Source organism: Gymnodraco acuticeps, unplaced genomic scaffold (genome assembly GCF_902827175.1).
Source record: "Gymnodraco acuticeps unplaced genomic scaffold, fGymAcu1.1, whole genome shotgun sequence".
Lineage (NCBI taxonomy): Eukaryota > Metazoa > Chordata > Actinopteri > Perciformes > Bathydraconidae > Gymnodraco > Gymnodraco acuticeps.
In genome coordinates, this window is record NW_022989810.1 from 2,148,192 (window position 1) to 2,175,559 (window position 27,368).

General features: G+C 42.0%; 1 protein-coding gene across 2 annotated transcripts in view; it reads right to left on the reverse strand.

Annotated features, from left to right (window-relative positions):
- The window catches only part of zfpm2a (zinc finger protein, FOG family member 2a), a 123,687-nt gene that overhangs the window by 22,707 nt on the left and 73,612 nt on the right, over positions 1 to 27,368 (reverse strand). Inside the window, exon 5 of one of the 2 annotated variants that reach the window (XM_034228882.1) lies at positions 22,978 to 23,086. In XM_034228882.1, the coding sequence (XP_034084773.1) occupies positions 22,978 to 23,086 (109 nt within the window). Of the gene's footprint in view, positions 1 to 22,977; positions 23,090 to 27,368 lie in introns of both variants that reach the window. The other variant, XM_034228876.1, reaches the window with a different exon arrangement.

The window sequence follows — 27,368 nt, forward strand, 5'->3', positions numbered from 1 at the left end:
TCCACGCATTTTGGGAGGGGACACGCAGCATCTTATGACAATATTAGCCTCTATCCCCCCTTGTCTTTTTGAATAGAATCTCAGACTGATAGTGGTATCTCCGACTGATACGGGAGTCTCTGCTGCAAACTGGTTCAGGGAATCTCTGTTGAATATCTTGTCTGAGGGAAATTATGGTATTCCTCTGCTGGAGAGATAGAATTGCAGAAGTTGACTATCTAGTCATGTAAATAATTTAGCAGAGGGGCCTTTCCCCTGCCCTGGAAAAGAAACAGAAAACCCCCTTTCATAGCTACTTCACAAACAAAGCACTTGCGTAATAGCCTAATTTGGAAGAAAATCCCAAAATATGCATCCCTGAAAGACTTATTGTGTCTGTTGAAAGACAAACGGAAAAAGACACATTTGAATATAATGACTCTTTAAATACATTTAAAACTCACCTCAAGCTCGGCGGCAATGATTAAAGTATCAATTTGAAAGAGAGAAATATCCTCTAATGAGCTAAATAAACATAAACAGAGCCATTACTAGGATGAAAGCAGCGCTGCAGATGGCAGGATAGCCCGATTCTGGACTGAGTCACGAGTGGAGCGGCCAGACAAAGTGAGTGAAAGTGAAGGAAGTTACACAGTGGCTGCAAAGAGTTGAGACTAATGGTATATATTCAGTAGAACGATCACAACCACGGGCTGCTCAATCGCTGGCTTTGATTGGCCTCCCGCTCCGTCGCTCGGGAGAGAAACCTCGGCCCCTCGGTGACGGCTCTGTCTCCGTCTTTGTGCCCCGTTCAAGCAATTACGCCCGGCTACATGTTTTCATATGGGAACGGATGGAGGGAAAGGGGAGGGTGTCGGTAGAACGGGGGGGAGGGTGTCATGTGAGAAAAAGTCATTTTGGCGCTGCACTCTTCAGTTCCGGTCATGCTCTGTACCGACGCAAATTAAAACCTCCCCAGTAGCCTATGTAAATATGCTGCCTACTGTGCTGCGCTTTAATGAGCCATGATATGAAAGACATCTAAAACCAATGGAAAATAACCGGCCACTTAAAGGTGGGGTGCGTCTGACAGGTGACAGGTAGAGCCAGGTTTAAGATGGGAGGGGGGGGGGGGGGGGTCTGCGGGATGATGGGGGCAGACCGGCATTCAGGAATAATCTAGAGCTGCGAGCTGCAAGCCAGGGGAGAGTAACCAGCTTTTTAGCCTGAGGCATTTCAAAGAATTCTGGGTGGCGGTGGTGGAGAGGGAGAAAGGGGGGAGCAGGTGGAGATTGTGTGTGTGTGTGTGTGTGTGTGTGTGTGTGTGTGTGTGTGTGTGAGTGAGTGTGTGTGTTGTGTGTGTGTCTGGGTACCTGTTAAGTGCTCATTTTTAAGGGGGTGGGATGTTGTTAGGTGAGAAGTGAAAGGAGACGGTTACTATGTCTCCTGCCTTGAGACACAGCTCATTGTCACCAACTTAAAACATTTACATAATTTCCCTCTGCACACCCCCCCCCCCCCCCCCCCCACACACACACACACACACACACACACACACACACACACACACACACACACACACACACACACACACACACACACACACACACCACCCCTCAATCCTCTAATAACCTGTCTTCTAAAAACCTTACAAGGATTACCTATCTGTAAATCTGCTTTGTATGCAGAATGTGATGGCGGAATGGAAATGAGCAACTGTTCAAGATGGCGCCTTCCAAAAAGGGGAATCACATCTGCACAAACCGATTAATCCGAAACATTCAGAAGGAATCTCAAGTCATTTACAATATCACAGAATCCATAATCAAGATTCGCTGGCAGAGCCGGAGTCTGCGGCACAGAGTCAATGCCCAGTTCAATGAGGGCTGATGGAATGTATAATTTCATGACAGATGCACGCATTCACAGGCGAACACAAGGTCATTTTAACATTCACAGGCAAAAAATACAACAACTTAGCCCAGTAAAAGGAAATGCACACCCAATTATTAACGGGGGAAAGGAGGGAATAGCAAATGAAATATGTAAAAGGTTTGTTCCCTGATAGCAGACTATTCATAAAATGCAAATTTAGAGTAATACACAAATACATGTGCTGCTCTTAGTAGCAACACATCCATGTAGCTATTTAGAAACACGGCGTCATATGGATATAAATATGCGTCTCTAATTGGACAAATCCCAGTGTATGCATAACGTTAATTAGGATGATCATGTTTATTGTAAAGATTATGAGCTTATTTGTTCTAACAGGTGACTCAGTGAGAAGACACATTAGAAACGAGCCATAGTGGTCTTGGACTCATAGTGGGAGGAGACCAGTTTAATGTGTGGTAACTTGCATTTCAAATGTAAAAATGGGGCGAATAGATATGTAGATTTAAAAAAAAAAAAAAAATCTGTGGCACGGTTTGTTGGTTTGAACATTGCCAAGCCATGCTAAATCCAGTCTTTAAAGCCACGCAGCGAGCACTAAAGCTAGCAGCCGGCTGATAGGCTGCTGGGATTCATTGTTGTTGGGCCATCTGACAGTCTAACTCGTGAGGAAGGGGGGAAACAGAGGAACAAGCCAGTGGGGTGCCTTATGAATTTAGACTAAGTTGAGATTCAACATTTGGCCAAAACACACTCTCCTGTGAACTGTCAGCAAATGCAAACCAAACCCACCAAGAACCGTACTGGTGGAAAAACATTTTGCCAGGGCACATTTTGTAATCTATCATGTGCTTTTACATGGGGGGCCTCTTTGACAACACAAGCCAGAAAGCCGCTTATCGGGGGATAATGAAAGTATCAATGTGCAGAGAATAGGGAATACTAACATTGGTATGTGTGGATTCTTTTTTTTAGCAGAATTGTAAAAAGCAGAAATGCTACAAAATAGCAGCAATTATCACAATTCATTTGATATTTACAGTGGGTTATGTCTATGGACTATTTAAAAAGGGGTGCTTGATAGTCATACAAAGACAATTATTATCAAATTCTGCAGCACCATGGATATTAGTCTATTTGTACACTTTTCGTTGTATTTAACCAATAGTACCTGCTCCTTTAACTTTCATTAAAGCATTGTAGCTTACAAGCCCAGTCTAAACATTGGTGACTGTTAGCTAACAGGTTTGGGGCTATTAGCATAACCAGAGCATGACAAATGACTCTAGATTGGGCTATTGGTGCATTTATCAACTTTTAGGAGCTAATGATGAAATGACAGTTTGTTCTGGGAAGTTGATTCACCTATAAAATCATATTTTTCCCAATGAAGGTTTATGGGACAAAGGTTTCTTTAGATCATATGGCACCACGTGAAGAACCCTGAGGTTGTAACCTGCAAAATGTGCTTAAAACCCAACGCTCTTGCTGGGATCCTGGTCTGAGTCCCTTTACTCTGAGTGGCTAAAGAAAATCAATTAAAACGGCTATAAAAAGGAACCTCAGAGTCATTAGATATCAATGAATGTTAGTGAATACAGTTTTGCAGCACACCAAGGAACAAAGTTCATGGTAGTTGAAGATGCTGAGACCTCTTTCTGACCAGTCTGGGTTTTTCTCCATCCCTCACCAGCCCTGATTGTAGCAAGGCTTTACAAAGAGCCATCTCTCCCCCTGGCAACTTTGTGTGACCTTGTGGGTCTGAATAAGACTGTAAAATTGATTCAGCTCCTGTAATAAAAGAGCATACACATTATCAGCATTCTAATTATAATTAATACAGGCAGCAGCAGCGCACCCATTATTTACGATGGGGGCCCATGGTAAGCAAACAATAATAATCTGCTCCATATTTTTATTGATACGTTGATGAATGGCTCTCTTTCACACAAAACACCAATGGAAGGTCTCAGTGGCCGATCATACAAGTGCTGATTATTTCACAGCCAGTTTCCTTCACCCCCGCCTCGCCTTCTCTTCAACCTCCCTTCTTCAGTCTTTCATTACCCCTTTGTTTGTATCACCTTAAGTCCCTGACTCCAAACCTCATTACCGAGCGCTGGATCAGGTGATAGAGTCAACTAACCTCCAGGAGGTGAATTACTGTCCGAAATAAACAGCACCATCACACAAGCGTCCGGCAAAGAGATACCCAGCACATTGTCTGGGAAGTTCAAGTTTAAAGGGGAACAGCTACACACATTTCAAAAGATGTCACATCTGATCTTTAAACATTTTTTATTCTGAATCCAACACTAGAAAGTCCAAACATCAGTACATTTTCCAGCTAGTTTACAAGATCCAGTGCAAAAGTCCAATCCTGTCCAATTATGTTTTAAATATTTTTAAATGATTATGTGTGAATTAATATATTCCAACATTAACTTTTCGTAAATAATCGACAATTGATTCTTACCCTAACCCTAATTTGGGTTGGTCGATTACCTTGTGATGCAGAAACCAGTGTTATTCCTATTTCTGATACAACATAAGAGATATATTACTGTAATGATATGTATTCCTTTTATTTGATAGTTGGTTGGCTTCATCCTAGAGCTCACAAATCATTTGGCGTCTCCTGTGTTAAAATACTGTTCCATTTGATGAAAAGCTATATGTGAAGTTAAAATCACTCCTTTTTCTCAGATTGTATACTAGTTACAGAATGTAGTTTGCTGGCATAGAATAAGAACATATGACTATATTAAACAGTGTCTGAATATTCTCTATCCAATGAATATCTTCTTTACTGAGCACAAAGGACCTCCCTGCCTCGCAGTCAAAGTGTGTAAAATAAATGACAGCAACCTTCATATCTAGGTTATCCTTTATAATTAGGTGTCTATGTAGCTTATGCCATTTCCCCTGTTTGATAATTGCGGTCCATCCCTCCTAATTTTGCACAGAGACAGAAAAAAAATGCTTATTTGTGCCTATCTTCCTTATTAATTCTCCTCACAAATCCTTGATTATTTTCCAATCCTTTCCTCTGATATCTCTGGCTCTGTTTGTCTGTTTCACTCACTCCTCCACTGAGCAGCCTGCCTTCCTTCTCAATCGCCTGTTTTGTTTCCCGTTTTAATGAACAGTTGGATTCTTTTATTTCTCTACAAGTGCTGGATGTGCCTTATCACCCCCCGTCCCTTTGAGGGTTGCCAATTGGTTTTATCCATGGATGTATCATTTCTTAGGCTTCTTCTTTTTTTCTCCACAAAGAGAAAGAACCACTTCGTCAACAAGCCTCTCCGGAGCCAGAGATTAAAAACCTCAACATCACCTACCTTCCAGCACTACTCCCAACTGGTTTGTGTAAAACTCAATTAAACTTGTCCCCACTGAATTTCACATTACAGTACATTAAAAGGAAATTCTTCAAGCGTGATGACAAAGCTCAAACCTAGCTTCAGAGCCGCTATTTAGGAGCTTTCCTAAACGCTGTAGTCTTCTGGGCTTTAGCCTCATGTCGATGCAAAAGGCGCTAAACACAAAGACAAAGAAAAGGTTTCTTTTGACTCGGGAGAAAAACAAACTTTATGATTTGTTTATTTGCTGAAAGTCACAGTGTCTACTTGATGCGCTGCATACAAACAACAAAGTCCCGGTCTATCAATTAGCTCCCTACTAAAGGTAAAACGCAGCCTTTTGATGATTAAAGGTAAGAAAAGCAACCGGAACATAATGGTAGTTGTCAACCGTGTGACATTAGCCATCTTTGTACAATACAGATGTTAATCTTCGGGGAGTTTGGCTGATTTTTGATCTCAATTTCAGAGCCTCTGTGAGTCGATAACAAATTATTCCGCCGCCTTCATACAATCTGTCTGGGTGAAAAGGGAGTGTTCAGTGGAGCGTTGCACTGACGCAAAGAAACATCGCAGGTCGATGTGCGTGTTAACTTCATTCACATGTGATTATGTGCTTTCAACTACAAGATAGCGAACCTGAGATTCAAGAAGGGGAAGGGGGGGGTCCTTAAGATGTCGTCTCTTCATGGAGAGTGTCTATTCTTTTGTAGTTTCCTACTGAGTGGGAGAGAACAAAAATAACGTGAAGGGTTTTCTACAATAAGAAGGGAAGCTTGGCTTGGCTTCAGCCAGGTTGGCTTTACAAGGGGAGAATCTGCAGATACAGTCCTCCCCCCGTCCCCATCACTCTCTCTCTTGTTCTCCCCCGTATAGCGATCCCTCCCCACAGCCCAAGAATGTAAGGGCAGCTTTGAACCCTCTGTGTTCTTCGACATTGCGAAATGTGCGCGCGCTCGCCTCCCCGTCAGCCACCCAAAGGTGTTTTTGTGCTGAGATTAGTGGACGAGGTTCAGTCTGTGTTTTGGGCCAAACATGGCCATCCTTTGACACGAGGGCGGACCCCGACTCTGACTGGGCTACGGACCAAGATCACTCCCTCTTGTCTCCTCTGCTTCCTGCTCAATCCTCTCCAACACATGACATGTGTCACCACCACAGATCTGCTCTGGAAGATACGAGCAGTTGAAGGTCAGGGCAAATCCCCAAAGCAGGGAGGAGAGAGGAAACAATCTCTAAGACCCACAATAATCCTCCTTTTCTATTTTTTCACATTGATGGACTACTTAAAAAGTTCATTTCTCCTAAATGCTTAACATATTTCATGGTTGGAGCTGCTATAATGTGAAATCTCCATTAGCCAAAGATGGGCGCTGCAGTAATGCAATGGATATGTCAATTTTGGGAAAAAAATAATTTGAGTCGGGATTTAAAACCCATGTAATATTCATATTTTCTATTTCACAGCACAATAGCCAGCGAGGAACTAAAGTGATTATACATAGCCAGAGTCAAACTCTAGGGCTGTTATCTATCGTAGTTTAATAAATCAACAGAGGGAGAGCAGGGAGCACAAATATTCTGTAACCACATTGGAGTCATTTCCTGAGTCAAATATGTTTGATGAGATAAAAAAGGGGGATAAGAAGTATTCAAATAGAGGATTATTTTACATGGAATGCCATGAAAAGATGAATCTTCATGCATTCATGTGTAGTTGGAGGTCCTGAGAAACTTCAATTAACTCACCGGTAAAAAAAACATTATTCAGTCCGAATGCAATTCTGAGGCCAGGTTAACTCAGACAGGAGGGGGAAAGGGGGCCACCGTGTAATTATTTGGCACTTACAATGTCCTACACTTCAGATTTGTGAGGATGGCGAGCAGAAAATCTGTTTACTATGGAGCCCGGTTCCTCACTCTCTTCTGTGTGGATGAAGCCTTTGAATAATTCATAGTGAGAGCCATAGGCATATGCAATGGAAAAAGTGTTGAAGAATATCACACCAAAGATGGCATCCTCCATTATGTGCGCTGTACCCAGTGTGCCCACAGACCTCACATAATGTAATTGGATAAAAGTCAGATGCTGCATATTGAGGAGCTACATAAGGCAGCGATATTCTTCAAGACTCTCTGAAATGTGCTAATTGACTCAAAAGCAGCTACAGGAAAAGGCTTGCATGGCTTATTGTCTTCATATCTTTATCTCCAACACCTCATTACTTTTCTTGTGTGCAGTTACAAGAAATAAGTGGAATAAATTGACTCACTACAACTTGTGTTCAAAAAGCATGACCTCTCCCAAAAAAAACACGTCTTAAATAAGAATATTCTGATTTGGTCCAGCAAAGATGTTTTTGTTTGTCATTTTTCTTCTGTTGACAACTTGTCTCATTGGGATGTTACTGAATGAAACAATGTGACATGTGTTTTACATATCAAAACTGCCAAGCCTTTCATTTATAGAGGCTTCATCTTCACTGACAACATTTTATTGACAGGTAAAGCCCAGGAGATTAGCATGGTGGTCTAATTAGTCTCTTTCTCCACTGGAGTATTTACACAGCCCATGAAAGGAAAGGCATCCACAGGAAACCAACCAGAGGAGGTATTCAGATCCTTCAGGTATGTAACAATACTAATACCACATTGTGAAATACTCTTCCAAGAACATTAACACTGAACATGTTAACTTAGGAATAAAGTTATCAGGAAAATGTACTAATTTCACAAAAATGACCCATGTTGGTGTAGTATATCTTATAGTAGGGTATAAAAGCCTGATCTTCTAAAAATACTTTCCCATACAATGAAACTGCATTGTCAATACATCCGTGTTGTGAATTATGCCTTAAGACAACTTGTTTTTGATTGATCACAAATATGTTTCTAATCAAAGTCGCATATGGAGAGGATGGAGTGCATACATGTGTCACAAATACAGGACTTTCAGCTAGGACTCCGCTTTGGGTGTCCTATGTGGATACAAAGCAAACGCTGACCTATTTTAAATGTATGTCATTGACATTAATTGGCTTTTTTAAAGCAAAAATTATGACTTGTACTAAACCATACTTTCGCTGCCTAAACATTTTTCAATTAACTCCCACGTTGTTTATACTGTGACTTAAATCCAAGAAAAAATACGTTTCTTTGAAATATAAAAAACAAAGGCAGTACTTATGGGAAAGTCATTGTGTGGGCGACAGGGTTGGTTATATATCTTATGGCATCATTAGATAATCATTACTCATGCATTCATGTTCAAGCAGCATTTCACAGGTTAAGCAAAGTTAAAATATGTTTTTGGTTGTTTATTAATATTATGATTTATTTTGCCTTACTTTCTTTATCAATACATTTATTGTTTTGTGATTGAAACTTCAGAAATGCTCATAATAATTACCCAGAGATATGTTGTTTTTGTCCGATTAACCAAGCTAGGATGAAGACAATCTGCCATATTGTAATATTTTAGAAATCATAATATTTGGCATTTTCCCTGAGAAAACAGTATTGGCTAGAGGTCATAGGTCATAGGTCATTCACTGATTCTTTTTTTGTTGTTGCAATGGCTCGTATTTTTTTTATTTGAAAGGAAATGTGTTAAATGCTAATATGTAAATCAAGTGTAGATGTCAGATGTATCTCAAATGTGAGCTCAGATAGGACTGCCTGCATCCCAGCTGCACCGGCCCTCTGAACAGGAAGTGAGGACGATGATGGATGCGGTGGCCGTGGAACTGGAGAGAGGAGTCGCTGGGTAGGCTTGCTTAATTCCTGACATGAAATATTACCTGCAGCTCTCCACAGAGCAGACCTGCTTGGATGGCGGCAGAGATAGCATCCATCCCTTCAGTATGAGAAACAAACAACACAAACAAAAGCTCCGAGACCCCTGACCCGACAAAGGAAGTACAACTGATAAGTTAGTACCAATTTCTCCCGCTTTTCTCTCGCTTTCTTTGAATAGCATTCCTCTGCCTTTGGCCCCAGTTTCACCTTGCTACGCCTGTGCCCTTCTATTAAAGGTGGTAATGGCTGCCAACTTCCCTCAGGCCTTCTTTTTAATATTTGTCACTCATGAAAGAAAGAGGAGGAGGGGGGGGGGAGGGGATAGAAAGAGATGATAAATCTTACTTTTGCCAGCTAAGGGATTCTATCACCGAATAAGATCCAGTCCAAAACACTGCTGTGCGCATTAGGGAGCTGTGGGTTTAAGCCTTGTCCGCCATGATCAAACCAGGATTTATGAAGCATCATAACTCCCGACAACATCCAGCGGCTTATTAATTTCATATATTTCTGTCCATTCCCTGATATTCCCAGCCTTGACAGTCACTCAAGATAAGCCAAAAGCGTTCTGACAGGATGGAGTGTGTGTATATTCCTCACTGTTCTGCCGCTCTTCTCCAGTTGAATAGGTTTAGTGGAAACCTTGAGACTGCTCTGGTGTGATTTGTCTCTGCTTTTTGTCTTCACTTGCAACCTTCCCATTTGTAAGGGGCCCTTAAATCAGATGATCCATGAGGGCCAGACAGGGACGGGGAAGGAGGAGGGGGAGGGTCTGGTGTGTGCATGTATGTCTTAATAATATATGTTTATGCACAGAGAAGGAGAGAAGGAGGTGATTGGCTACACAAGAGTATCACACATGAATTTTAATCAAAACACTGACTAATCACCATTTACAGGCCGTCTATATAAAGGCCTGTTCTCTGATATGAGAGGGCAACATGCTGATAGGGTTTAATTTAACTAGAGTCTGGGTCGGAGGCTTGATTTAATGTGGCCCACAGGAAAACTGAGCAGGAGAGAGAGAGGGAGAGGGAAGTGGTAGTTCTTTATGCAATGATCACATAAGTTCACATCAATAAAGCCCCGGCCCATTACCAGAAACAGTACATGAAAGAGGAGGGGCCCTCAGTGAGCGCTAGCTGCTCTGACAGAAGTGGCTCCAACTCTCCTGACAGGCTGCAGAAGCACTGAAGGGTCCTGACAGGCTGTTTTTAAGATCTCCTGAACCCTGATTTTCTTCTTAATACCCAAATATAGTAGCCTACATTTAGGGAAACTGAAGTTAATGGAAATGTAACAGTACATTAAATGTTCTGTATCTGCTTGTTTTAACATCTCTTTGAAGTTATTGGATGCTCATGCTTAGTGGAATATGAACATTTCTGCTAGTGGTTGCACACTAGATTTCACCTTAGTTTTGCCCGACATGTAAGCATATTTGGAAAGTGTTATAAAATGTATGTTTAAAGAGGACATATTCTGCTCTTTTTCAGGTTCATATCAGTATGTAGTGTCTCTACTGGGACATGTCTCCTTGCTTTAATGTTCAAAAAGCTCTTTATTTTTCTCACACTGCCTGTGCTGCAGCAGCTCTTTTCACCCTCTGTCTGAAACCAGAGCCCAGTCTGCTCTGATTGGATAGCTGGCCAGGTCTGTTGTGATTGATCAACTACTAAAGGGATGTGTCTGGAATATCCCGCCCTTTAGCCTATCATGTACAATGTGTTGAAGTTCTAGCCAATAGAAGTGCAAGTCTGACACAGTGATGTCACTATAACAAACCTAAACTTCAAATCAATAGTTTGTAAAGAATAGTACTCCAGAAATTGTACTTCTTCCTCCTGGAAATGTGAAATAAAAAGGTGAAATAACTTTGATATGCTTTACATTCAGTCACCTTTATACATGTACTGCAATAAAGCAAAACGTTCTGTAAGAAAGGTTAAGAAAAAAAGCAAATAGTAATTCTTATTTATTTACCTAAAGTATAAGATGTTCCTTTTCACCTATACACACTATTATTGGAAGTCAGAGCCCTTCACTAGTTCCCCAGCAGGCCCATCCTCTGCTGCTGCTCTGATTCTGACCCCACAGCATCATCATCCTCCTTCATCTCTCTCCCAGCTGCCTTCACTCAGGCTCAGACCAAGCTAGCTAGCCACAGTGGCTATCACGCCCAGCAGTGTTTGACTAAAACCCTAGCATGCACTAGCCGGCCACAGCCACAGTGAGTGAAGCATGCAGCGGTGAGGAGGCAGGCAGGATGTAATCTCCAGGAGCTGTTGATACAGGGAAACACACAGGGTTTGGGTCAAAGGGATTAAAATGGTGGAGGTGCTGGTTGTAAGAAGGAGAGGGGCCGGGGAATAGTGACGGGAGCAGCAGGCGAGCCACCCCACAACAGAGAGGAGTGGGGAGATTACAGGGAAAATGGCGCAAGGGGGATTCCTGCGAAGAGAAGTGACTCCAAATGGCATCGGAACATAGCATTAGTAGCTACTATTCAACAGTATGCAGGCTTAGTGAGCTCAGGGCATCAGGAGAGGTGGTCATGTTTTCTGTGCTGGTCAGCGAATGCCCCATTTCTAGAGGAAAACATGGATATGGAATAGGAAATAGAAAGCTGAAATCTCCACAGCTCTCCTTCAAGACTTTTGTCTCTCCTACTCAGTCACTCCTCCATGACTGTGACTGTCTAAATATTGCCATTGCCAGAAAAATCTTAAACAAATGAGGCCAACTCTGCTGGGTAATATCTCGTGGGGATGTCTGTCTGAGGTTTTTAACTGAGCCCTTCATGCCTATGCAAACCTCACATGGTTTGGATAGAGTTCCATCAACAAAACATGTCAATCACCTCTCCGTGAAAAAAAACCGGAGAGATACGACACTGAAACCTATCTCGCGCAGACCCAAATACTGTACTCACGGCTTCCATTTCACAGTCTGTGGGAGGAGCGGAGTTCAAAAATCTGTATCAATTTTTTCTTCTTCAATCCAACTATCTAAGGGGCTCAGATTCCGGTTACATTTCACGTTGAATAGACTTGTGTTTCCAGCAGTCCAACCCTCTTCTAGTATGCTGGCTAGTGGAGCGATGACAGATTGGTTTCCACTCACTGCACGGGGAGCACAATGGAGTGGCTTTGACAGAGTTAAGGAAACAGTGCATAAGTGCCCCTCCCCAACTCTCTTTTTCTGTACACACACACCTCCCCTCCAACTCCACTCATTCCCTTCTCTTTTTCTCCCTGCTCTACCTGGGGCTCAGAGAATGGATTGCCCTGTCGACCTGCGACACAGCTGATGTCCAGTCCTCTAACACTACTGGTAACCTACAGCGCGCCTGTCGCCGCTCGCAGCTCTGTCACATCTCGTCGCACACATTCCACAGTCATCAGCACACACACACCACACACACGAGCACACAACCACACACAACACACACACCACACACACACACACACCACAACACACACACACACACACACACACACACACACACACACACACACACACATCACACACACAACACACACACACACACACACACACACACACACACACACACACACACACACACACACACCACTCACACAACTCACACACACACACACTAGAATCTCACAAGAAACAGGGGCACCCATCTCTGTCACCCAGCGCCGACAGGCAGAGGTCAGCAGAGCTCAGGCACTAAAGCTACTTCGAGGAGGAAGGTTAGCTCATAGGCAGCCACTATCACTGCCATGGTGAGGACAGACATAAGGCTTTAGGCGTAACATTAAAATGTATAAATGTTATTCTTACTTAGCTTACCCTAATTGAAGTCTCATATTTAAGTGACAAAACAGGTCGTTGCCCTCTGAATGCACCCTCTGATCACAAGCTTTATCAGCAGTATCCTAAGAACTATGTCAATATTGGACCATTCTGTAAGTGGTGTGCCGTATATATTGCAATGGGTGGCTGTAGTTCAAGGGTTGAATGGGCATCTACCAATTGGAGGCTCAATGGTTCAAACTCCAGCCCCTGCAGCCAATGTTTTCCAATTCCGTAGGGCAAGATACTTTAGTCAAAATTGCTCCCATAGGCATGTTAACAGAAGAGTATTCTTAATTTAATTTTAGATAAAAGCAATAAACCCTAACCCTAAATGAGATGTAAAGGTCATGCGTTGCATTAGGCTTGGGCCTTTATGGTAACAAATGTAACAAATTGTATTGTAACTTAAATCTAACTCACAGTATTGGAATGTCTGATAATTAAATGACAATCAGGTCATTGCCCTCTGAAGGCAGACATGTTTTCTGACCTGGGGCTCTATCAGCAGACTAGTATCCCTCAGAATGACGTCTCTATTCTGGCCATTCTCAAAGTGGTGTGCCTTATACAGTATATGGGCAATTGTGGCTCAGGGGCTAAATGGGCATCTACCAACTGGAGGATACATGGTTGAAAGCCCCTGCAGTCAACGTGTCAAAATGTCATAGGGCAAGATACTTGAGATCACATTTTCTCATAGGCTTGTACATGTATACAGTAGAGAAGTGTATGCATTTATTATTTTTAGATAAAAGCATTAGACCCTAAACCTAACCCTAAATGACATTTATTGGACATGTGCCGCATCATACTTTCATACAGGAGATGCAGTTTGAAAACCCTAACCATAACCTTCCTTTACCTAAAACCACGAGTTTGTCTACCCATAAGCATACCATAGCCTTAACCGAGCATTTTATTGGGCTAACCATAACCATAGTTTATTGCACCGATCCAAACACCCAAATCAGTGTATTGGTCGTTTCTGATCACCGATCCAGTACTAAGGTTCTCTTTTACCAAATTAAGAACCGTCTTAAAACCTCAGGTCTTTGCGTTCTTAGATGCTTAAACCTGGCAACCTGAACCAACTAATTGTGAAAAACCAACCTTGATTTTAACTTTTTTTTTAGTATCTCCATATGATTCAAACTCAAGATGAAACATGCTTTAGCTTTGCCTCTTGCATGATTATTCACACGTTTACAAATGTTCAAAGTGTTACAACTAAACCGTTAAAGCTCATTTTGGAACCCACCTCATGCATCCCTGTGTCCTTACCCATGGCATTGGACTTTGAGGGCCAGAACAGCTTAGATCCCTGCGCAGATAGCATGATAAAACAACCCACAGATAAGGTACTAATGCTAGAGGTGGCTCGCAGTTGTGTTCCTCCGTGCGCCGCAATGAGAAAAGAGAATTGGTGATATCATACTGATACGGCACGCTAAAGACTATGGGGCTATGTGGTTTTCTCCCCCCACGCAGGTGGATGTACAATCAATAAAATGGATTAGCTGCAAAGGTATGTATAAAGGTTATCGGCCAGTTCTCCTGCATGAACACACTGGCGACCCCACAAAACAATTTCGTAATGTGTCGAGCTATTTCTTCAGAGAAAATCTGATTAGGTTTTGCCCAGACTAAAAATTGATTTGCAGGGGTGTACATTACCAAAGGAAAAATTGCTCCTGCTATGCGAGACGCTATAAGAATGGAATTGTTTTAACTCTATTCTCTCTAGGGTATCATGGTAGCAGTCAGGGTTGTATGTTTTTCTTCTACTGCCATGTCCTTTCTTCCTCCACAGTTTCCCAGAGTATGATCATCTCCTCTCTCCCTCAGTGCATCAGAGTTTCACCTAGGACTCACTTTCACTTGTTTAGTTCCACAGTCCTGTGTCAACCCTCAGAGAGACTTTAGCCGTGTGGTTTTCCATCACGCTGACTGACGATCTAAACAACCCCTCCACCCCAGTGATTCCTCTATCGCTCTGCCTCCATCTCGCCTGCTTGCTCACTCGCTCTGACACACACACAACACACACACACACACACACACACTACACACACTACACACACACACACACACACACAACACACACACACACACACACACACACACACACACACACACACACACACACACACACACACACACACACACACACACACACACACACACACACACACACACAACACACACACACACACACACACACACACACACACACACACACACAATGACCCCCCTAGTCTGATAAAAAAAAACACCCCCTTCTAAAAAAAATCTCTGTGGATGTGCAGAAAGGCCCCTCTCTCCAGCTCTTAGCTTTTGTCTCTGATTATCCCTGCACACACACGACCCCCTACATCCTCTCCACACACTCTTCTCAACCTGCTCCAGGATCTTGTGTGTGTATATGTGTGTGTGTATGGGGGGGGTTGACTCTGACCAATGGCATCCAACAGCAGGGCTTTATCCTGAAGCACACTGACAATGCTTTTCACACCTACTTACCACAGCAGAGATGGGGGCGGTGGGCTGCATCATACCCATGCCTTAAAAGCAAGGCTAAGGGCTTTTAGAAGACACACAGAATGGACTCTTTAATTACTGACTCAAGATCCTGCAGTAGATAAAAAAACCTAGCAGAAGCTTATTTTAATATCCGCAGAATTTTTCAATGAATATAAAAACGGTCATTGATTATGCCGTTAAGGCAGGGGGAAGTTAAGAAGGGAAATATAAAGTACATATAATCACATTAACTTGCAGTGATTAATGTAATAAAATGTGATCTTCTCTCCCCATCAGTACTGAACATATTCAGTACTGTGGAGACATGCTCCAAATATTAAGAAGCCACTCCTCAAAATCCACTTAAGTAGTAAGTTCTGTGTTTGAAGAAATCTGCAGAAGCAATGCAGTTATAATGTTCTTCTACAGTACAAGACAAAACAAGACAATCACCCATATTGGCTTTTGATGCCTGTGCACTTTGTATGATATCTTGTGAAAATCTATTCCTTCTTTTTCATACGTTATCCTACAAATGTCCAGCAACACGTGTCAATTTTAGCTTGGTGAATGAATGCTACATTTCCAAAATAACTTCTGTCTTCACAGGAAACAACTTGCTTAGGTTTATACGGTGGCCGACAAGTGCAAACGCGCTACAACGCCCCAAAACATTTCCATAAGGAGAAACATGCTGCAGTTTCAAAAATGATTCAAATGTACACAAGCGTTTTGTATTTGCAGCGTTTTACTCATGCATCGCTTTCAGTAAACACTGTGCATGTTTTGTCAAGTTGGTGAAGATGTTTCATTATTTCACATCGGCCACCGTAGGTTTAGGCAACACAACTACCTGTATTTAAAAGATCTAGGGAAAATACATAAGAAGCTAAATCAAAAGTCAGACAAGACAACGTTTGGTTAATATGTTACACTTCCTGGTTCACAAATACATTGAATTCCATACAATTGATTATACACAAATCACAGTGCAGTATAGCCTCGAACAGTACATGAAAGCAACCTGAATATTTACATTGAAAGTGACTATATGTGGGCCTTCACTCCCAGACCCACATTAGGCCTTCCTGCTTGATCAATACCGAAGCATTCCACATCATTGATTATACAATTATAGAGAAGTGAAATCTGTGACACGCTCTCATGTAGAAGCATTAACCAATAGAGCCAGCAGTGGAGACTGAGAGGAGGGAAGAAGCGTCCTCTTCACTCACAGTTTCTTTTTTCTCCTTCTTCTCCTTTTTTTTTAAACGTGCTGCTTAAAGCGTGCTCCGTGTAGTCCAGGTACTTCACTCCGATGATTATAATGCCACGAGGGTGCAATACATCACTCTTATTAGCCACACTGGAGCACAATGGTATCATAATTAATGGTCGCAGCAGGATTGAACGCTGCCCTGACATGGAAAAGTGGGCCTACTTAAGCTCTACAAGGCATTTAAATATGCAGAGTGAATGAGACAGCCCAAACCCTCCTGCTCTAAGGACAGCCCACGCTCATTAGCCTGACACCTTCCGTGGCATTGATACAAGGACGGGCGGCTATACTCACAACACCAAGCACATACTCGAAAAATATGCATGTAACAACAGCTTCTAAATACAAGGTGGAAAAATCCTCATCAGTGCTCATCACTCCTTTTATGTTTTCCTCCCTGCATTGTGGTTTTTGTCTTAAGGCTTAGTCCACGCTGAAAGCAGATGGACATATATGTGTCAGCAGCCATTATTCAAATGTTTGGTAATGGCGCCCGGTCTGTGCTCGCATGTGTTCGCAGTGAATGTGGCAGAGTGGGGTGTCTGGTGCCTGTGCTATATAGTGTCTAGCACGGGGAAAGTGGCTGCGCGGCGGGAGAACAATGCACATAAAAGGCTGTCGGAGGAAGCGTCTGGAGCTGACGTCTTTCACATGGCTCTGAATGGAGCAGCAGCACAAGTGTGTGTGTGTGTGTGTGTGTTAAATGCTTATGAGTGAGACGGCACAAGAAAAAAAAAAAAGGGGAGGAAACGCCCTCTTGGATATGTTTGAGGACAGAGAAATAAGAGTGTCTTGAAATGATTGCATGTGCATGAATGCTCCTAAATACATGTGTGGGATTCTTAAGTCCTCTCAGATTGCCGTATGATTTGGATTTCGCTGTCCTTAACCCACCACGCGCTCTATCCCTCCTCCTCTGCTATGCATAAACCCATCTTTGTAACTTCGGCACAATTGCTAATGTGGAATCTTCAGCAAAAGACACGCTGCCAAACGCCTAAAACCCGCCGCTCCTCTGCACCCGGCTCACTCCAGCCTGACCGTACTGGAGTTATCGCGTGGCTCAGTGCAATCAATTATTGTTGCAGTGGAATCATTAATAATTTCCTAATGAAAACGATTCTGTTGATCTGTTGTCTTTTAATTAAACATAATTAGTCGGCTGCTCGGAGCTGTGGTGGGGACTCCTTTAGGGTACAATTTTGTTTTAATACACTGATAATGAAATTTTTACATTGTGTCAGTTGTTTAGTTATTATTCAGTCACACTATTTCGCTATGTTCCCAGATAACAGATAATAACCCCTCGCACCTCCTATTCGCCGCAGTCATTTCGAAAGAGGAGGGTTAAAATGAACAATTACATTTTGAACTGTAAGAGTCCTCTCCTCTCGCTGTTTCATGCCTTTACGGTTTCATTTCTAGTGGGAAAAACACTCAAAATGTCTTTGGGAGCTAATTGTAATCTGGTTTTATTATTATTATTATTTTAAAAAGAGTCAAATAGATACTACATCTGCAGGTCATGCTAGTTCATGCTATGCCTCAGAGGTCTGGAGCTCTGGAGCAGTGGAAGGAGGTATAAAAAAAGGATCAGATTGTGAGGACTTAGAGAATATGAAATAGTACAAAGACACAGCGACTTGGCTAATTCGGCACAGTCCGGGCTTATGTAAAAACGGCCTAGTTACATTGGTCAATTTCTGCACGAACAATGGGCTAAGTTGCTCTGGAGACTTATTGGACATGCTGTATCTGAATGTGGTCTGGCTTAAGAGGCTTACAGTTGAAAAGTTTAGGTGACCTCTGAATAATGCCACATAATGTAGTTACATTCACTGTGTATAGTTTCAATGGGCTCTGATATCAGGTGACAATGGGAGTAAGCACAATGAGAGCTCGCACTGAGGATGAATGAAGTCATGTATTGTACTTTAGACCTAAAAATGACACTTCAACCGTGCACTCAGATCTGATTGTGTTTGATTCCAGCCAGTTGTACAGTAGAGAGGTTTTATCTAAGGGGAATGTAAAATACTGCAGGAATTTATAATGTCTTCAATCATTTTGTGTTGAAAGACAATCATGCTTTGCGTTAAGATTCGGTGGATTTTTTTAAATGCACACATGTCAATGTGTAAGGTGGTGGTATTCTGGATTTGTGTTAACTAATCCTACAAGATGTACAAAGTCAACTAATGAGTAGGGCTGGGCAATACAACATTAATATATCAATATTGTAGTATGACGAGATAACTGTATTTGTAGTATTGTAATTGCTTCTTTCTTGGTATTTATAAATAATAAGAGAAATATGTGGGAGAGAACCTTTGGGATTTTAGCCTTTGCAGACTCTTCAGGAGAATAATAGGACCTCCTTAAGACCAGATATATCCTTTAAAAGCCATTGACTTGCATCACAGGCGTGGTCAAATTTGCTGAAATTATTCCAATCAAGTAGGTCTGCAGCCTTTAAACAAAGACACTGTGGAGCGTTCAACTGGAAGATAGGAGAACAAATATCAAAATGGCGCTGAATTTCTTTTTTTTCTGACAAACTGCTCCTACTTTCCAGCTGCATTGTTTATCAATCTGTTGTTGAATTCTCTACAGGTTTCTATCTGTCATTCTTCCTTCCTTCTCTCTACCTCCTCAGTCTCCAGCGTTACTGTAACACACAATTACTCTGCAGACTTGCCGCCTGTTTCTATAACTTCAGGGGTTCAAAGAAGCTGTCGGAGTGTGGAGGAGAGCATTGTGGGAGTTCCAGGTGGATTTCTCGATAATGAGTTAGTGCGGTAGTACAGTTGAGAGTTTTAGTAATGGCTCGCTGCTAAGGCTCTTCCTCTGAGTTTTAATGTAAAACAAACAGGGCCGTTCTGACAGCCTGGGAAAAACAGATACTGCACTTTTCCACTTCCTCTTCGGGGCTACTCATTTTAAGAATTAAAAGAAGAGTTTATAGTCATGAAACGGCGCTGTGCATCCTAATTTGGGATATTTAAATACCTCTCTGGGGCTTCTCATTTCTATAAATGGGTATAATGTGCAATACTTTCTGGATAAAATGACACAGGACAGATTATCAGGAGGAGATGAGTTCTCTGGTAGGTTTGTAGGATCCCAAAAATAGGTAAGGAATTTATATTTGACACTGTCGGGTTAGCTTGATGACCAGAGGCGCCCTGTGGGGGCCCTGAACACACCTCCCTGCTGCTTGTTACACACTCCACTGCATGTATTATACATAACAGCCTCCTGGAACACGACTCTCAGAGGAATCAGTTTGCTGAATCCTGTCCTCTCCACATATTTCTCCCTGAATGACAAGTTTCGGGGATTGTGCAGAAATGTAATGCAGAAATCACAGACAGAACACCCCAACAGTAAGCTACAGCCACTCAAACCAATCACCAGTCCTTACTTAGAGATACTCCCCCATAGATTCACTCTGGCGTGCATCCAAAGAAAGCTGCCACTATCTTTGCAGGCAGCCATAAAGAAGACCAGTGAAAGGTAAGCCAAAGCATATTCTGCGAGCATACTGTGTATTGAGATATTCACTGTTTTCCATAAGTAACGCATCTCAGGGAGCAATGAAGCAGCCTGCAGCACTGGGGTGAAGATATAAACAATCTGAGCTGAAGCTCCGAGAGGCGGGAAGAAAGTTTTCTGTCGGACTCTTAGGAGCTTTTGCCAGTGTCGACACGATAAACACAACTCAAGCGCCGCTTCAAAGCGGAAGTGGAATTGAATTTGACAAAGATTTGATATTTGCAGCAGACTCAATTTCAATTTCAATGTCACCTCCAGAGGGGGCCCACACATGCTGATCGTAATGTTTGAAAGGGCGCTGAAGAAGAATGAATGGAGTGAATCATTGTGGACGCGAGAGTCAAACGGCTGAACAGCATCAAACGCTTTCTGAACTTACTCCAAGTCCACCTGAAATGGGAAAAAAAAGTTGCCAGGAGCTAAAATGTTGAAAAATGTGGGATAGAGCGCAGAGAAAAAACGGGCACCAAACCAATTTATCCAAAGCTTTGTGGTAAAGTTGCTACAACGCTGAGTCAAGTATGGAATTACACAGTATCACTCTTTCCCCCTGGTTGTATCATCATGTATTACATTTTTTATATTAATTGTAGCATTCATTTTAAAGGGGCTCTATTATGCTCAGATTTGTATGTTGTGCCTCTGCTGTGACATGTTTCCATACTTTAATGTCTGAAAACTCATCTCTTTCGACTCCACTTCGAGCGTTAGAACTATTAACGAAGCACTTATATACTAATAAAGGACTGGATTACCTAAAGCCAGTTGAGTAGCACTTGAAATGTTTGGCTCTATGAAACCTGATGTACTTATATGATTCTGTTTTCTTCAAGGTTGTGTCTTCCTGGTCGAATGTACTTATTGTAAGTCGCTTTGGATAAAAGCGTCAGCTAAATGCAATGCAATGTAATGTAATGTAATGTAATGTTCAAAAAACCTCTTTTAACCCTCTGTCTGAAACCAGAGCTCAGTCTGCTCTAATTGGTTAGCAGGTCGACTGTTTTGTGATTGGTCCACCACTTAGAGATGTCCCGCCACTTAGCCTATCACCAACAATGTGTCGGAGCCAATAGAAGCGCAAGTGTTACATAGTGATGTTATAATGTTTAAGAATGATTTTAGCCTATGCAGACCTTTGAAATGTAACACACTATAGGAAATGAAATCCCCCTAAAGACATACCAGGGCCCCTTTAAAGTTAAAAGTTGTATTGAGGAGAGAACTCAATAAAGGACTCCAAAAGATATTCTATTACTATAGAAAAATGAACAGAAATCAATTGTGTTGAATGTGTACTATACATTTGTTCTGCTTAGCAATGGGGCAACTATGAGATGACAAGAGATATTAAACTTCTACTACGAGATTTCAATTAGATGAATTCTTCTTTGTATGCCTGCGAAGATCCTTGTGGGGGATTTACTGTAATGAACTTATGCCGTACAACACAGAACAACTCTCACAAGGGGACGTCTGGAGATGTTACTGTGAATAATTGAATAAGGTCAAACTGAAAGTGACAAACAAAGGAGCTGCCAGTGATATGCAGCTGAGGTGATGATGCTGCATGTGATGCTATCTCCAGCGTATCAAGAGTGGAGGAAATTCTTCTTCTTCAAAAAAGAAGAGAAATCCTGTTATTGCCCGTTTTTCTTGTCTCATACAGTCCGTGTGTGAGCAGGAAGATTAGAAGATTTTAAAGAAGTGCATAATCTTCTTTCACAGCTTATCAAAACTTTAATGATTTGGTGATAAAGAGCACAAAGTTAAGTAGCCGGTTAAGAGGATAACTCCCCAGTGCAGTCTAGTGATTAGTAGATGAGAATTGGGAGACTGAAAATCCGGGGTTTGCAAATCCCACTCCTGCCACTTATTCACTTTGAGGGAGAAGAAGCTCCATTTCAGCTTTGGGGGGGGTATTGTCACGGGGTAATCATTTTTTGAAAAGTGATAAATGGAGCCCCTTTTTTTCCTTCAGCCTTTTTGGAATCCAAAACACATCTTTATTTATTTTGCTGTGTCTCTTTGGTTAACACCCGTCAAGACCCAATTATAGCTGCAGAAGCCTTGTGCTTTCATGGGAAGTGAAGCTACACACACTGCAGTGGCAGGGCTGTGTGCATCTCTGCAATCTGCAACAAACCTCTACAGATCCATGTTGGGCCATCTTTTAATGAGGGTTTGCCGGACACAATGCGGCAGATTGAGGAGTTTATCGTAATGACAGCGGGTCATTTGTGCTTTAAGGCTGAAGGCTGGATAAACAACATGGATTTTCCTGACAGATATGATGATATTCCCTTCCACTTATTTACATAAATCCATTCCTGAATGTCTGATTTATGAAAGATGTACAGATAAAGCCCTGCTGAATTAGCGAGGGAACAAATGAAGCGAGCCCATCTCCACAACTTTGCTATCTGCACCGAGATAGGGATTCACTTAGTATAAAAGAGAAGGGAAAAAAAGCGGGGCATTAATTACCTTGTGAAATCTAAAGACCATTAACTTTGTGTGTCAAGTGATGTTTCTCAGTTCCTAATCAGAGTTTTAGTGATATAAATTGCACTTTGGAGTAAAACAGATATGGTGTGAGGCTTTTTTGTGTGTCCTTGCAGCTCTAATTATTTGTGTGTGACTTTGAGAAGCAAAAGGAGAAAGTAAAAAAGGGAGACAGATGGAGAGAGTGGAGAGGATGTCTTTGCTGCCGTGGCGTGGTGTGTTGCGCCGCGGAGAGATAACAGGACGCCGCCGCTTGCTTACCTTTGCAGTACACCACACAGTTGTTTTTGTTGTCTTCCGCTCCCTGCCAAGTCACATCCAGCAGCCACCTGGGGCCGGCGCTCAGCACCACCGGGACCGTGCTCTTCGTCTTCTGGACGGGGACAGATAACACACACTAATCATTTGCTTATTTTGGTGATTAAAGAAACATTAATAACCACTGAGTTACGCTCTTCCAGGCTCTGAATGGCCACAAACAGACAATTCCAGGAAGTATACACCATGCATCGCCTTTTTTTATAGGGAAGATTTGAGAATCAGGGAAGGCTTTGTGTGTGTGTGTGTGTGTGTGTGGTGTGTGTGTGTGTGTGTGTGTGTGTGTGTGTGTGTGTGTGTGTGTGTGTGTGTGTGTGTGTGTGTGGTGTGTGTGTGTGTGTGTGTGTGTGTGTGTGTGTGTGTGTGTGTGTGTGTGTGGTATAGTAGTTGGAGTGTGGACAAACGGGTGTATCAAAGAGGAGGAATAACAATCCAGGATTTATTCATTATGAGATCTCTTAGATTAACTTCTTATTATCCTGAAAAAAGTCACAGATCATTCGCTCATTTTGGTCATTAATAACCACTGAGTCTTCCAGGCTCTGAATGGCCATACACAGACACTTTCAGGAAGTATACACCATGCAACCCAAGTCCCCCTTTTCCTTTTGAGAACCAGGAAAGGTTTCGAGAGAGTGTGTGTGCTGTACAGTGGTAACGTGGTGACAAACGGGTATATCAAAAAGGACGAAACCCATCACGAGATCTCCTAGATCAACTTCTAAGGTGTCTGGGAATTATGAAAAAAGGAAAGAAAGAAGGAAGAAAAAGCTGGTGACTTTCACAGAGAGGGAAGCGAGTGTTCAGCGGTGAACTTTGGGCACATTGTGCCTTGCTATCGCCGGGATCTCACTATTTCCTGAAACAAGCAGGGAAGAATTTAAAGAATCAGTATCCATTTCAAAGGCCGATTGAGGTTAGGGTTTTTATAATATGCCGAAAAAAATTATTCTGAATGTGTAAGGTCATTTTTCTTCTTGGTCAGAGATCAAACGTGGTGTTTTATCCCCTTCGGAAAGGAACAAAATAAAAGAGGGAGATAGAGTGCAAGGTCCAGCACAATAAACTCACATGCTGCAGTGTCACAGAATGGACTTGCTCTATTCATCCTCATGATTTGGTTTTATTTTGGTGTTGCAAATTGGTGATGTTTGGGGGCTGGTGGGTACATATTACTCAAAGGCAAAATGTCAGTATTTCAAGGCCATTACTTTTGAACCCCGGGGCCCTCCTTCATTAGGGTGTTACAGAAATAGTTTAGCTGCGAGAAAATGGGTTGGGGTGCAATCTTTATTTCTTTTTTCCATCTGAGGCAGGCAGCGACAGGACGCTGTCCATCTGCCTAATGCAACAGAAAAATACCAGTCCTCTCTGGCGCTTTTCACTTATTTCTCCCCCGCAAAAGGCAACAACCTTCAAGGATAAATGCAAATGTCACTTGAGCATGTTAAAGGTCTGAATTGGCACAGATATGCACAAGAGATGAGCACTGTGCTCAGGCAATGCCTCCTCCTCCTCCTCTTCCTCCTCCTCCTCTTCCCCCTCCTGCAGCCCGTTTCTCTTTTTCATGAACTCTATCTGGTCTATGGCTGGAGGACTTAATTTTTTTTGCATTATTTACAAAACATCTCCGTGAGATAGCAATCTGTTTTGATGTTGTGTGCAAATGAAGGCAACAAATGCAGACGCTAAATCAAGACAGATTTCTACACATAAATATCTATATCTATACATAGCAGTGCACATTGGCAAGCGTCGCTGCCAAACTGATCAAACACAGACAGTAAATTGTGTCTGTTGATATTCTTATTCCTTCTCCTGGCATCTTCTTATCCCGCCCTGGCAGCAGATGAGACGGAGAGGGGACCTCTGTAATTTAAGTCATCCTCCATTTCACATTTCAAATTAGCCTCACAATAAAGTCTTCTATCTGGCTAACCTGAAAATCTCACACCCCTGTCAAAGGAGCAGAGCAGACCGGGCCGATTGTTGCTAGGACGACTATCTGAAATGGGAATCAGATTAACCCTTCCTTAGATCTGCAGACTGGAGCCATCTCTTATTCAGCAGCGAGAGGCCTCTCCGCCGTCCCTCTGAGCCTCTGGGAATTCATGATATTCCAGCTGCTCTTAATGTAGCCAACAGGGACAAAACACCACATTAACCACACATCTTCCCATTGTTAGAGTGTGTTAGAAATCATTACAGCAATCACAATTGTTCCTTTGCTGAGAAAGAAACTTTTAAAAATGCATATTATGTATTATTTTGATGTAATTGTTAATAGTTTTTTGTTGTTGTGAACAACAGCAACAACCCATGACAGCGCCTCAGTGCAGCAGATTTACATAATGCATCGATCGTGACAATGGTGGCCTATGTGCTTTGTAAGAATGCTGCATGTACCAGACGTCACTCAGACAAAGAAATGCAGAGAGCACACAACATATTAGGGATTAAGACACAGAGTGGCATCAGTGCAGGGGGGGGGGCTCTGCGAATGCAAATGGAAACATTTGTACAACCGGATCAGTTGGCCTAAGTGGCCGCGGCCAGGAGAAATGCAGACTGACAGGCAGAACATTTATTTCCCTGCAGCGGGGAGGATAAACAAAGTCCTCTTCACGAGCAGGGGGATGTGACGTATGGAAGCTCTTTCCTGCCTTACACAGTACTGAGAGCGAGTTTGTAAAATATGCTGACCCCTGTTGGATGTTAAATATGCCACAAATCTGTGCAAATGTCTGAATAACACTGAATATATTCCTGATTTGAACACATCTTTAGGTATTTTGACAGGTATTCAAATAAAGAGATATTAGAAGAAAGACTACTTTTGAATGGGTAAGAAAAATAACTAAAACATTTTACAATAACATTTCATGTTACTTACATTAAGAAAATATATTTGTATATTGCCAGTTTTCTGAAATATTATGTTTAAATAATGCAAAGGAGGTTTTATCTAATGTTTAATATAGTAAACTTACGACCAGCCACAAAAAGACAACATCAAAAATTAAAACAACATAAATATGTATTTTGGCTGTTTTCTAAGCACTGTTCTGAAGAACACTTGTTAGGCCACAAACATGAAATACATTTTTTTACCAGTGCAAATATGCAAAGTAGGCATTATCTGCTATATAAATATAACTTGATTAATAATTATGGTGACTTTAAGATAAATCTATACACACACAAAGACAAAGTTGTTGAAAAAAACAAATAACATTTCTATTTTGGATGTTTTCTTTCCACCTATCTGAATGAAGACATGTTAAGCAAAACATATCCAGATGTCTCAAAATGGACCAGAGCATGAACAAGTTGTTTTCCTGTAGTCTCTGGCCTTAGAGAACAAGTATATATGAGTTTAGTTTATAGAGATACAGTGTTTAATATCAGTTTCCACACTATCATCCCTGTCAGAGCCTGTAAAAATACTCCTCTGGCCTTCCTGTCTGTGTACTGTGTTACGGTTTATCCACCCTCTGCCTTCACTCCACTGGTTTCAATACCCTGCCGCTATTTCTATTATTTTTTTCTGAGCTGTGTTACCGTTGCTCGTGTAAGAGATACAGTGACCGAAACAGTGTAGTCAGCGAGGAAGTGATTACAAACTGATGCTCCAAATACGCTATAAAATGAAAATCAATATTTCCACAAGTTGCTGCAACATAAAAGATAACCTTCATTGATTTTTCTAGACTTAGGCCTCTGTGATAAAATCTAATATAAATTTTCAGCCACACGGATTTGGATCAGAACGGAGCAGAGGCTGAACGATAAGTTCCGCGCACATCTCTCAGAGTTGGATTTTTTCTCCCTCCCCCTTTTCCCTCTTCCAAGGCAGGGCTGTACTATTTATAATTGGCCCTGTGTGAGCAAAAGCTTCTATCAGGAATCTGTTCTAATTTTTATTACTGAGAAGCTAAAGCCTGTTCCAGATAATTTGGAAATTTCAGGGGAATTGTGATAGAGCTGATGGCACAGCCGGACTGACTCCAGAAAGGAGCTAACCTGTAATAGCCTCTGTGGCTGCGCTGATTAAATGTTGCCATAGATGAAAGACCTGCCATCACCGCAATAAATTAACCAATCACACAAATCCCAAGTCGCTACTAATCCCTCCTTGATACCATGATCCTCTGATCAGCTGAAGGAGGTGAAGAAGAAAGTGGCTTGTGACACTCAGCCTTCCTCTAACTCCCTGCTTCCCTGTGTAAACAACAAGCTAATGATATCACCGCTGACCATTTCACCACCACTGGCTACTCTTAACCTGCTTCATGGTCAGGGCAGGTGAAATCGATACGGACCTTGGTGGGAAT